Raw genomic sequence first — 13,366 nt, forward strand, 5'->3', positions numbered from 1 at the left:
CTACCAACAAATTTATAGGGGATCTTGGTATTAATTGCTTGATGACAAGCAATTTTGAGGAGGGGAGATTTGTAATGCCCCTTTTTGGGACATTAGAGGATTTTCAGATATATCCTTATAATATTAAAATTCATCTATGGGAGGCGGATTAAATGGAGCAATTTAATATTATAAGGGAGGGGCTAAAGGTCAAGGAGGAATAAGAGGAAAAGCCAGAAGGAAGTTGAAAGAGTCACAGGCGGAATAAGACGAGAGCTAGAGGGGAGTTGAAGAGTCTCAGCTTGTGTATTAAAAAGGGAAAGAGGCTCATTTCTGGATATGCTTGGATTTATTATTTCAGATTTTAGTTTCTTTCTTGTGGGAGTATTTGGAAAGCTTAAGCTTTCAGCTAGTATGAGGACATAGCCCCTTGTGCCAACAGATAGTGGATGCAAACCCATTGTCCTTGGAGACGTCATATCAGGTGTCTGGCATGTGCTTACAGGTTCTTTTCTTAAGTTTTCCAATCTGACTGTTAAGCTGTATTTAAGATTGGATTTTGGAAGTTGGTTATTGTATTGCTGTTGTATAATGCAATAACGTTGTTTTAAAGAGTTTTTTGAGAGTTTACTGGTTTATGCTGTTGGTTTGTAACACATTTCCATATGCTTGAATACTGAATCTTATTTTGATAAAGAACAAGTTATTATCTGGTGGAGAGTCTTCTGGTTTCAATGTTGTATCGTATTACATCTGCATCTGTTTAAGTTCTGAATGTATGTTGAGGAAGAAATCGAGTAAATATCCGGTTTGGGATATTTCATGATGCCATGATTGCTCTAATCTTAGGCTAAATCTCTTCTGGCCACCTCATTATGTTTGAGACATTTGTCATGAAAGCTCTGGCTAACCATGCATCTTTAATGGGAGCAATTGCATCCCATGCAATCTTCTGCTGATCCCTTCCTTTTTCCAGTTTGACAGTTGAATACCATATGTCATCAACAGATTTAGTGACATCTTAGAACCTAAGGGGTTATCAAATTCTATAGCTTATCTTGATTTGAGTTTTCATAGACTCTATCTCTCTTTGAGCATAGTTGCTCACTCATTTCCATTTCCCCTCCTTTGTTGACTTATTAAGGACTCAAAATGCTAAATCATGTTGACGGATGCTTTCAGCAACTGTTGTTTGCTTGGGAGAAGCACTTGACACATTTTTTTTAATGCTTTGTTGGGGTTGCAAAGTTACATGACAAAGATGTTTGCAGTTGGGGGAATAGGTATCACTCGCGCATTTATCCACCCAACCATGGATTGTAACTCGATCCTCCTTGTCCACTTCAACTCTAGAAGCAGAGCTGATCCTCCACAAGAGATGGTTGTGCCAAGAATCTGGGATCTTGTGTAAGATGACCTATAATTTTAGTTGGTCATACCCGTTAGCCCATCTGCCAACTCAATATGACACCTCACTACAATTGTATCAGGTGATCTTATTCTGACTATCATTGAGTATTTCACCTTGGCAAAGGTTTTATCTTTGATTATTGAGTCAGCATCTCACCCTTCCCTCTTGCACATATTTCTGAATTATCTCTCCTTGAACTAAGATCCTGAAGATATTCTATACAAGTCTCTCTATGTTTAAGGGTCAGTTTCCCATTTCCCCTTGTTTTGAATGGGTATGTCTAGTTTGTTTTCATGTCTTATTGAACCCTGACTCTGTTTGGTTTATATGGATAGAATAAGTTACAAGCTCTGCTAATTAATTAATGTTTTTTGCTGTAACTATGTGATTGACTTATAAGATATCTCAACATCACGTCTCTTCAAGACAGTATATCTTGATGATTTTTAATGCCCTTAAGGCTTAAATGGTTTGTTGTTTGAGTAAAATCTCTTATCCGATCAACCCTTCTAATTTCCTACTTTGTGTTCAACTCATTCTCTGTTACTCTATAGTTGAGCACCTAGAATACAGGACTGGGATAGGGATTTATTGTAACATACTCTCTGTGTAATAATAGCAACATTATTGAAATGGAAGCTTGGAATATTCAGCATCCTAGTTGAGATTAAATTCAGTTTGGATAGAATAACGGTTTTCTCAATTTTCCAGCCAAGTTTGGATTACTGTTTGCTGACAAGGAAAGATCTAATTCTTTAAGTTACGGAATCTTCTTGAAGAGTCAAGATCATAAGGGAAAATGATGTCATTCAACGTGGTTTCCAGAAAACAAACATTCGAGTTGCATGGAGTATATATTGGTGTACTTTTCTTAGCGTTGAAAGAGTAATTGGGTGATTGGCAACAATTAATGAGAAGATAAGTAAGGAGTTTTCTCAACTCTGTTAAAGAAAATGAAAGAAGTCAAGAATATACAATAATTGCTGCTACTATTTCAAGAAGCTAACAAGCTCTCTTTATACTCTATCCCAAAGAATAACTGGATACAGTGGGAGTCTATGTCTATTCACAGTTTTTTACTTATCTAAAAGCAAGAATACACAATTTCTTATCATAGATTTCTACTGCAGATTGTACATGGTTATGTTAAGTTCTCAAAAGCTAAGGATAACAATATTTTGAGAAAGCCGATTAGTGGCTGAATAAAGCAAGAAACTTTTTCATCACTAGACTGAAGGAAATAAGAGTTCAATACTTGCTTATGGAAACTTGGACTGCTCAAGAAGTTTGCTAGGAAGTTCATGGCCTCAACTACAACTTCTCCACTAATTTCTGTACCTTCTTCTAAAGCTTTCTTTTTCATGAGCTGGTCAATATTTCCACCACTTCCTATCGCCTTTATTGCTCCCACTCCCAATCCAATGTTCCTCATAGGACGACAAACTAGCTAAAAGAAAGAACTCTCATGGTTCTGCATTTTTCTTCACAAAATACGGATCAAAGGTCCTTTCCGCATGTTCGCCACCTTATTACTTTTTCCTTAACTCTCAAAGTTGGAGCAATCATCGATCTCTGCTGTAGGATGAGTGAGTTGACCCTGGAGATCCGCCACCCTTCCATTGTGCACCACAATATGGCTTTCCTTCTTTCCCTCGACTTGTAATTTCAATCTGAACTAAGAAAAAATATTTCCACCGAAGGATAACATTATGATTTGGCCTCCTTGCCGACCAAAGGCTTTAGGTGAATCAACAAATATAGGTATAATAAGGTCTTATCCTAAGTTATAATAAGATCATTTTTTTTAACAATTTAATAATTTGTTTTTGTTTATAGTATTAAAATTTTGCTTATGAAATGAAGTAAAACGTGACCCATGAGAGAACATAAGGGGTGGAGATTTTTGTTGGAAGAATATAATGCCAAGAGTAATTCCCGATCTTGAATTGGATGAGGGTGGTAAGGAAACAAAAGGTTTCAATCAAGGAGTTTCAAGTACGCTAGGAAGAAAAAGACACATTGAAGGATCATAGGACTTAATGACCTTGGCCACTTAGGTGCTCTAATTCCATGATGTCAAGTCTTACTACCCATAGTATTGTCTTTGGTCACAACCACTCAACATCCCCCTTTCCTGGTGATATCCTCTTCGTACTGACCATGATGCTCTTGTGTCCAATTTCCAGAACAAGTAGTTAGAAAGAAACAAAGCATTTATAACTTGACATATATCAAAATTTACTTTTACTCTATAGGAATGGTTTTCCACATGTAATGAATCGTTAGATCAATCTAAATTCATTAATAACCTGAATTAAAATCTTACACTTAAATTTGTAATTTAAACTATATAGGATTTGTTAAGCAATGGTCATAAAATCCGGGACTGGAATCCTCTCAGGGCACAATCTGCAAAACCATGGTTTAGTCCAAATAAAATCATTAAGGGGACACTATTAAAACCACTGTATAATGTAAAACCAACACCACTTAGGGCATAAAACCATTGTTTAAGGAACTGCACACTGCTTATGGGACATATACAATACTACTATTTAATGAAAAGACAAACCATCTAGGGCACAGAGCAATATGTGCAGTGAAATATAGTAGTTCTAAAAAGGGTTATGACATTAATGCTCAAACAAGGTCTGTAATAAGTTAAATCAGGTATCAAATAATGAAAGTTTAACTGAGTGAAATAGTTGCTTTCTTCCATTTGAAATTACTGCTTCAATCTGCAAACTCTATAAAGGAACTAGATAACTATCATTACTGTAGCTGTTGACTATTATTTCTATGTTTTTTTAAATGTCTGAGCAAACTAGATAAACCTGTATTAGAATGTTACTAGAAGGGTAGACAATTATAGATTTCTTTCTATGTAGACATAATGTAGGACATTTATAATCTTTAAAATGTTAAGACATAACATTCCAATACGTATTTGAAGAATTAGTATTATATTTAATGGTTCGAGTGCTTTTATGAATTATTATTTGTGTTTACTACCCAACTTTTGCAACAGCTTTGTATAATTTATCTGTGGTCTGTACTTATGTTTAGTGCAGGTCTGCTTTTCAATCTAAAGAACCTTAAGGTTTAGTAATATTAGAATAATGTGCATTTGGAGAGAGGGGATTACGTTCATGGCCTGAGTGCTCTTTTCTGATTGTTGGTTTGAGTTCAGAGAAGGAAAAATGGAGGTGGTTAGATTTGTTGCTTTTTGTTCCAGGAGCTGCAACTTTTGGATTGGGAACATGGCAACTCTTTAGACGCGAGAAGAAGGTACGAAAAACAGAAATTTAATTTTGATTCGCTTGCCATTAAAAATGGCAACTAATTTCATTCCTTCTGCTAGGTGAGTAAGCTTGGGTCTGTTCATAAGATTTTGATAATGTATCACACTTGAATTTAACCTCAAAATTGTTGTGTGAAAACCACCTCATGCCCACCAGATTAATAAGTTTGTTTACTCCCCTTGGGAATTTGAATTATTGTGGTCTCAGACAAAAGCAGCAGGAATTAGTGTCGTTGATTTTCAAAAGGAATTAATTTACTGGATTTCTTTAAGAGTAGTTTTATGAGTTGGTTTCATATGGCAGATGCTAATCATTTGGTTACCTGCATCTACATGCACAATTGATATCTCAATATGAAGGGGAAGGAATTCCTGCTCATGAATATTCAGAGTCTTTACAGCCTTGCAACTTGAATTTTGATCTTTGTTGCAGTATTCAAAATGTTCCTGCTTGTTTCAATCTAACACATGCATTTTTCGTCATTCTCATTTCAATACAGATAGAGCTTTTGGAGCATAGACAAAAGAGGCTGGAGCAAGATCCTGTTCCACTGTCTAATTTTCTTTCAAATGCTTCAAATCCACAAGCAGAGGCAAATATAAACACTTTAGAGTTCAGGAAGGTGGTCTGCCAAGGTGTTTATGATGAGGCTAAATCAATTTATGTTGGTCCTCGTTCAAGGAGTGTTTCTGGAATAACAGAAAATGGATACTATGTAGTGACACCTTTAATGCCTGCACAGAAGAACAATGAAAGGTAGGTAACATCATCAAATTAGAAATGCAGTTTTTGTTCCCTTTTAGACTTGATGGGTTATAGATGTTTTTTTAATATTTTTTCGTTATATAAAATAGTTGTAAAACCAAAATACTTTAAGTTTATATAGTCTGATAAGTCTTTAATATTGCCTCTTTGGAGAATAAAAAGCAAGGGATGGAGATCGGCTGTACCCATTTTATATGGTTGTCTTAAAAATTAAGTTGACTCTAGCCTGCACAATCTTTGTTGCCAAATCACATGATGTCTATATTTTGGCAGTTTTTTTACTTTTAATTTAACTATGGGGCTGCCATATGTGAATTAACCTGTGAAATTAAACCATACCTTTTCTTTATTTTAGATTTCAAAAGGCTTTACAAAAGTTTCTTTCAAGATCTACGATTTACTTGCAACCAAGTCTTGTAAATGGATCAATACAATCATCTTTAGATTCTAGACCCTAAAATGCTTGGTGCTACTTGCTTGGAGTGAACTATATTTTGAAACTTCTATTACATGTATACTTTTTAATGGCAGGTTCCCTCAAGCTCTTCATTGTCAATTGTTCTTAATTTGTAAAACTATATGCGTTGTGCAAGGAAGTGAAAATAGTATAACCGTCCACTCAATTCGCCTGACTAGTGCTGATTAATATTAAGCTATCTGTTAATAAAACAAAGCTATTAAATTCCCGGGAAACATTATATTTCAGTATTTACTGGGGAGTTAGATGTCTCAAGTGAAGTTGCAATTTGGTTTTTAAATTGTATAAAAGAGTGGGGGAGAACAATATGTCTTTTACAGCAGAGTAAAACAAGAACAATGCTTTCCTTTTTTATCCTAATGCCAAGTTAAAATCTCTGCAGTGGTTTTCAAAACTGTCATAGGAATTCCACCTAGCAAAATGCCTTTATTTCAGTTTGAAGGATCCCCTTGTTGCCTAGGCATTTATGATTGTGAATAATCTCAAGGGGATGCTTTTTAATGGAAATGGTGGGGTTGGTTGATTTTATACAAGTTTAATTACGGCTTTCCAATGCATTGGTTATTTGTTTGGAAATGTCTTTCCTGCTTGGTTTGTGCTATTGTTCGCTATAGTGTAGGTGCATGGGAAACAATTTTCTTGTCTGTGGTAAAACTCCACAAGATATGAATGCAAATCCATTAGTTATGAGTTGAATGAAGATCATCACTAAATCACATCTAGAGAAGAGCATCCTTTGATGTTCGCTGCAATCTTTTTGGTTAGTTGACTAATCAATTTGGGACTCCAATTAACTTAGTCTTCTCTATCTATCCCAAATACAAGTGCTTCTAATAATGAAATGATTAATTTAACTTAAAATTCCTTATATCACATCAACACCTCTTGAACTATCTTGATAGAGGGATTATAAAATCAATTGATGTCCTAATATTAATCCAATGACCCATGGCGATGGGCCTGGACATTCTGGGCAGGAAATGGCAGAAGATTACGAAGGTGGTGGATGAAGCTAGCTTTTCTAGTTTCTTCAGAGGCAATGAGGCCCCAAATCGGTACCGTGGTGGTTTTAGGAGGAATAAGCTTCTAGAGCCCTGGGATGACGTGTGTTTGGTGATTATGAAATATTTGACGCTGGAAGGCAGATACAATACTTTTACCATTTCCCTCCTTTTAACCATTTTCGTAATAGGGAGTTAGTCTGCATTCCCTTCTTTCTCATGCATGCCCTTGAAGAGACTGTGATGGATGTTAGAGAGAAAAAGAAGGGGCCAATTTCACTATCCTACACCAAGGGCTCATGTTTCGTCTTTTTCAGTTCCACTTGGCCCTTTGTCCTCCCTGTGTGATAGCCATTGATAATGTCCTCCCCTCTGGCCCCCCCTACATTTGGAGTTTGCGGGTGGCAGCTATGCCCCTACTCCTCAGCCCTCTCCCAGCCAAACCCCTGTTAAGGGTAGGAAGAACAAAACTCTGGCCCTGGACCCGGCTGCCATTAAATGAATTAAAACGATTCGGATGAGGAAATATGTGGGAGCAGAAGGTCGGGAAGAATTGCTAAGACCCGTGGTATATATAAACAAAGGGCCAGTCGCTTTCAAGAGGAGGAGGAAGATACTAAGGAGAGTGATAAGATCTCAAGGGACGACCAGGAGAAGGGGAAAGAAGAGACTAACAAAGATGTGTAGAAATGGGATGACACTCTTGATGGCACTTGGGGTTTTGAGGCGGACAATCCTACCAAGGACCCCTCCCTTGACCCCACCCATGTCTCTGCCACCATCACGTTGCCTTTTGCTGACAACCAGGTGAACCCCAAACTGTTAATGACTCCCTTGACACTATATCCTCCCCGGTTAGGAAAGATGGTCTGGAAAACCTAAAGGCCCCCACTAACAATCTTGTTGTGTAGGACAATAGGAATTCTCTGGCAAATTGCAGTAGGGCTCTAAAGCTGGGAACTGAGGAAGATGGAGCTGTTACTCGCAAGGATCTCTAGGAGTTGAAGGACAGGTGCAATGCAGTGGAGGAGGGCTTTACCCTCTTCTCAAAGTTCACTCTTAAGGTGACTCATGCGGCTGCCACCACTCTCCAGCTGCTGGCTAATGCGTCGGAGGAGGAGAGCCTTGGGAAGGAGGACTCGAAGCTACTCTATAGCTTCCTTGTTGACAACTGGGACAAGGTTCTCCTGGCAGGGAAATAAAAGAAAAAAGATGCTAGTTAGTGGCCTCCTAGTTCCTGGTATTTTTTGGTACTCTGCTGGTTATTACTATCCATCATTTGGTGATGGTATTGTTTTTTTATGTTGAACTTGGTTCTGGGCTGTAGGTGGTACTATGCGATGACCACCTATATGCATTTTGTTAACTTGTTAAACTCTGCTGGTTTTAAGGGTAGGATCCCTAGTACTTTTAATTACTGTTATACTTATGTTTTTGATGTAAACCGTTAGGGGGCTCTGTGTGGTTGTCTGCTGGTTGTCAGCTGGTTGTGCTACCACTGTCAAAAACATAGATCAAATCTTCATTAAGTGTTGACCCAAAAGTAACTTCGGCCAAACCTTAATCAATTAGTTACCCATGAGTGACTTTGATTCACTGTTTATCTGCACTAGTAACTGTGTCAAAGAATTTCTCTAATAAATGACATCTTTGTGATCTCAATCGAGCCCTTTTTGAACTTATCTTCCTGAGTAACTCTGGTTTGAGGTTCCACTCAATCGGTGGTCCATGACTAATCTCAATTGAGCATTGTTCAAGTTTCAACTGATGAATATTTTTTGATTGAGGGTTTCAAACAAAGAATACAAATACAAAAGTATTTATGTCAATAATTTAGCACGTAGGACAATAAATCAGATTATTTTCTGTGATTATGTTAATATTATACATTAGTCAATATTACAATTGATCAATATCAATGGGCTTCTTTTTTTGAGTGGAAATTTTATATATAGACCTTAAATTGTCAAAATAACTTCCCTTTATAATGGAAAAGAAAATTTTAAATAAATATGTCATCCTTAATTCTTAAATGTTTTTTGTTTGGAAAATAAATTTGCCTACAAATTAACTAGAATGGACGTGTCTTTAGCAGACTGTGTATACATTTATATTTATAGTTTTATTAAGATCTTCATTTACTTGCAAGTTTGTAGGAATTGTAGCATGGGTGTCCATATTCATATAGATGATAGTTTAAGGTATTTTTTAGTGTATGTTTCATTGCTCTTTCTAAGTTTAAATACTTGGTTATTTTGTACCTTCAAAGGCTCAATTACCTTTACCATTATTATTACCTTCAAAGGCTCAATTACCTTTACCATTATTATTTCATGCAGATTTTATCTCTATGGTGTTGGAACTATTTAACTCTAGTTATATGACATAGGAAATGAGAAGCAATGCAAACTGTCGGTTTCAAATAAATAATCTGAAATCAATTGTTTTTACCATGTTTTCAGCACTGCCAGGGAAAAAGCACATTAAAATTATAAAAGCATTTGGATATCTTAAGCCTTCAAAAGTATATTAGTTATGAAAATGAATCATGAAAATGTAAGTTTTATCAACATTAAATTTTATTTTATTTCTATACAACCAATGGGCATATTTTGAATGCAGTTCTCTTTTTGTGTAATGACAATAAGAAATGATCCCTTAGTTTTGTTCAATGTGTCTGGCTGATCTACAAGGCATTTTGTTATTTCTACCTTTTCTCCCATCCTTATCATGTGTCATTCCTATAAAATATCTTCTATAATTTATCCTCATGCTTGTCTTTTTTTTTGGGTTCAAGATGGCTTCATTATTTATCATTTTGTCACTGGTTCTTGGAATAAATAACACAGTTATAATGAATAGTTTGGCCCTCATACTCTATAGACTAATTTTAAATTTGTTTTTCCTATTGCATGGCTTTATGCTCTAATTGTTTTGATTTCTTACCACTAAATGTTTTAACATATTTGTATGCACACTGTTCTTTTTGATAATGTGATTGTTTTATTTGCTTTTGTTCCCATAACTGTGATTGCAATCATCTGATCGCTTATAGCATTATAATGCAATTTGAATATCGAGGACTGAGTCACAAAAAAGATCTATGCTAGTGTGCAGTTACCTTTACTAGTTAATCGAGGATGGGTCCCACGTGGTTGGAGAGACAAATCTTTTCAAAGCTTAAAAGATGCCACACCACTCTCAAAAACAACTTCAACTGAAAAAGAAAAAGCTAAAGGAGGTTCTTGGTGGAGATTCTGGTTCAAACAACGTGATACTGTGAAGGTCTGCTCCTTGTATGTCAGTTTTTTGGGAGAGGATTCCTGTTCTTACTCATTTATTTAGAAATAATTGGCATAATATCTTGTTCTCATTTATATAAGAAGTTAAAAAAATTAAGTATTTATGTTCCTATGCTCTTTCGTTCCCCTTTATCCATGTGAATATCTAAAGTCATCTTTTTCACTTTAACAAATTAGAGGTTGGACTATGTAATTGTACAGAGCTTTTGCTTCTTGCCTTCATTTTTATCACTAACTAATTTCTTTGCCTATTAGGATATGGACACTGATCATAATGTGGTTAAAGTGATTGGGGTGATACGGGGAAGTGAAAACCCAAGTATTTTTGTGCCGCCAAATGATCCTGAATCTGGTCAGTGGTTTTATGTGGATGTGCCAGCTATTGCCCAGGCAGTTGGACTTCCTGAGAATACATTTTATGTAGAGGAAATTGAGGAAACAGTTGATGCTAGCAATCCATATCCCATTCCTAAGGATGCAAGTACATTTGTTCGTTACTCAGTTATGCCACAAGATCATCTGAACTATGCACTAACCTGGTATTTTCCGGGAACTCAAGCTCTTTATACCTTAGTTATTCCCTTTTACATATCTTCTTATATCAATATATAAAGATTTGCTTGAAGAATTCTTTAGCAGAAACACTAGGATTTAGTGATACTAAGATACACAACATCAAATTTTAACATTTTAACTTGCTGTATGATAAAAGGAACCTTACTGTGCTTATCGACAGATTACATTACTTTAGAACCTTCCCATTTTTCTCTCTTGAATATCATTTTCAAATATTCTGCTCATACAAGTATCTATATGAGAACAGTACAAGTTCTTGTGATTACTTATTAGAGATTAAGACAAGCTCCTTATGAAAATATACACTAGAAATCACATATGGAAGACCAAGAATCACTGCATAGAAATCTACTTTATTTAAAAACTGCAGTTACATTAGAAGTCCAGAATGAAAGACCACCGGTCATGACTTAGAATTCCACGTTAGATGTTGATGTGGGGGTTTGAACTTGGGTCTCCACAATGAGAACCCAATGCTTCAACCAATCAAGCTCAACCCTTGGATGGAACCTTTCCATTTTGTTTCATTTGCTTGTTAGAAAAGAAATTAAGTATTTTATAAGGTTGCAGCAGGCAACTCTTAAAAAGTGTGATATACAAATATTCTCTGAGAGGCACCATCCATGATTTAAAGCATGGTATTTATCATAAGAGTTTTTGTTCAACTGAAAGTGATTTACATGATAATCATTTTTCACATAAGCCAGACTTTGTTTTATACTGTCAGTAGTGAAGACTATAAACTGAGAAATGAGTGACTGTCCATATATCATTAAATTGGTAAGTGTGGCTCAGCTGCTTCAATTTGGCATAATTGTCAGGAAGTTAGAAAGTTTATATATAAACTTTGATAATTTAATATAGGGTGAAGTACGATTTACATTCCAATGCAAAAACGAAGAGGGATCAATAAGATCAAGATCCACTTGGAACATAGGAAGATTAGAGATCAAAATCGCTCTCAAGTCTAAAGAGTCCATGATCATCTAGTGCAGGAATTGAAGGTAACTATGCTTAAAAGATATGCTATTCACACCAGTACACAAGAAGAGTCATCCACATTGATGCTACAGCTTTACACCAAATATTTATTGTCTGCATCGTATCTTTTTTTCCAATCAATTAACTTTTTAAAAGGAACACGAGAAAGCTGTGTACACTTGAGAATTTAAAGCTATAGAAAAGGAGGATGATATGGATAAGCAAAGAAAGAAATATATTTATAATATTTTATAACCAAGTTTGATCAATGGCACTGCGAATTACAACTTTTAAGAATATATCCACAAGGAGATTTATACTAGTAAAAGAAAGAAGACAGTCATACACTTGAGAATTTAAAGCTATAGAAAAGGAGGATGATATGGAGAACAAAAGAAAGAAATATATTACTAATATTTGATAACCAAGTTTGATCAATGACACTGCAAATTACAACTTATTAGAATATATCCACAAGGAGATTTATACTAGTAAAAGAAACGAGACAGTCATCAAAAGGAATATGCGGTTGGTACCAAATTAACTAAAACCAAAAAACTAAATCTTTCTTCTGTCTTTGAGCACTTTGAATATTCAATGATGGTTACCACATTACAAGTCCACCTAATCAGGAAGGAAAGTCAGATTGAAGACATGGTTCCAAAGGAATTAAATATCACCTATCTTAATTTCAAAGAGATATAAATGCATGATTTAAAAGTTGGAGTCACTGTTTGAGGTCTGCAGCAAACTCATGATGGTTTACGAATCACATTTATTAGCAAACTAGATTACCAACCAATTTACCTTCAGAACTGGTCATTTCATGAGTGTTCTGCTACGGGATATTTAATAAAATGTGCATAATGACGTTTGCAAGATAGTACGAAGCTTTGCAACATTGTGCTACAATGTTTTTTTGTTATCGGTTTGTAATATACCCAGGGTAGAGTTTAAGATATTTTGAATTTTCCCATGTAAGCTGGAGGGCATAAATTAGGGCTGGATCTTATATGCTGTTTTTGGTTAGAGTTAAAAGCAGATTTTGAGGGGACCCTTATAAGAAGATTTTAAAGGGGATCTAGAACCTCAACAAGCCTGAACTCTGCCACCAAATTAACAGAAGAAAGTCCAGCAGTCCAATATAGATAGACAAACTGCAGGTAAGACGGAAAAATGCAAAAGAAAAACCATCTGTCAAAGGGAAGCCAGCACTCAAGGCCGGCCTCACTAAAAGGAACAAATCTCTACAGGAGAGAAATCAATGGGGTTTTGAGGTTCCACAAACTGTGACACAGAATGATCATGGCACCCTGAGAAATCACAGAAAGCCATGAGAGGCCCACAAAGCATGTAATGTGAGAAGAACTACACTCCCACCAGGTTCTTTTATGCTGTTATTGTCTACTGGTTGGTAACTTTCTATTCATACAAAGCTTACACTACTATCCAATTGATTCATTAACCATTAAACCACAAAACCCTATAACAGAAAATAAAGAAAATTCTGGTACATCATATCCTCATACAGCAGCAAATAGAGAAACTTCAAAGTGCTCTCAGACAATTTG

The 13,366-nt window shown here is 35.8% G+C and overlaps 1 protein-coding gene across 2 annotated transcripts in view; it reads left to right on the top strand.

The window, feature by feature from the left end:
- The window catches only part of SURF1 (Surfeit locus 1 cytochrome c oxidase biogenesis protein), a 63,461-nt gene that overhangs the window by 17,796 nt on the left and 32,299 nt on the right, over window positions 1-13,366 (top strand). For both annotated transcript variants that reach the window (XM_089832466.1, XM_089832465.1), the window contains exons 2-5: window positions 4,581-4,678; window positions 5,192-5,448; window positions 10,047-10,221; window positions 10,494-10,777. In XM_089832466.1, the coding sequence (XP_089688592.1) occupies window positions 4,581-4,678; window positions 5,192-5,448; window positions 10,047-10,221; window positions 10,494-10,777 (814 nt within the window). The remainder of the gene's footprint in view (window positions 1-4,580; window positions 4,679-5,191; window positions 5,449-10,046; window positions 10,222-10,493; window positions 10,778-13,366) is intronic.

Source organism: Cupressus sempervirens, chromosome 5 (assembly GCF_028749045.1).
Source record: "Cupressus sempervirens isolate cs-2001-9-10 chromosome 5, ASM2874904v1, whole genome shotgun sequence".
NCBI classification, from domain to species: Eukaryota; Viridiplantae; Streptophyta; class Pinopsida; order Cupressales; family Cupressaceae; genus Cupressus; species Cupressus sempervirens.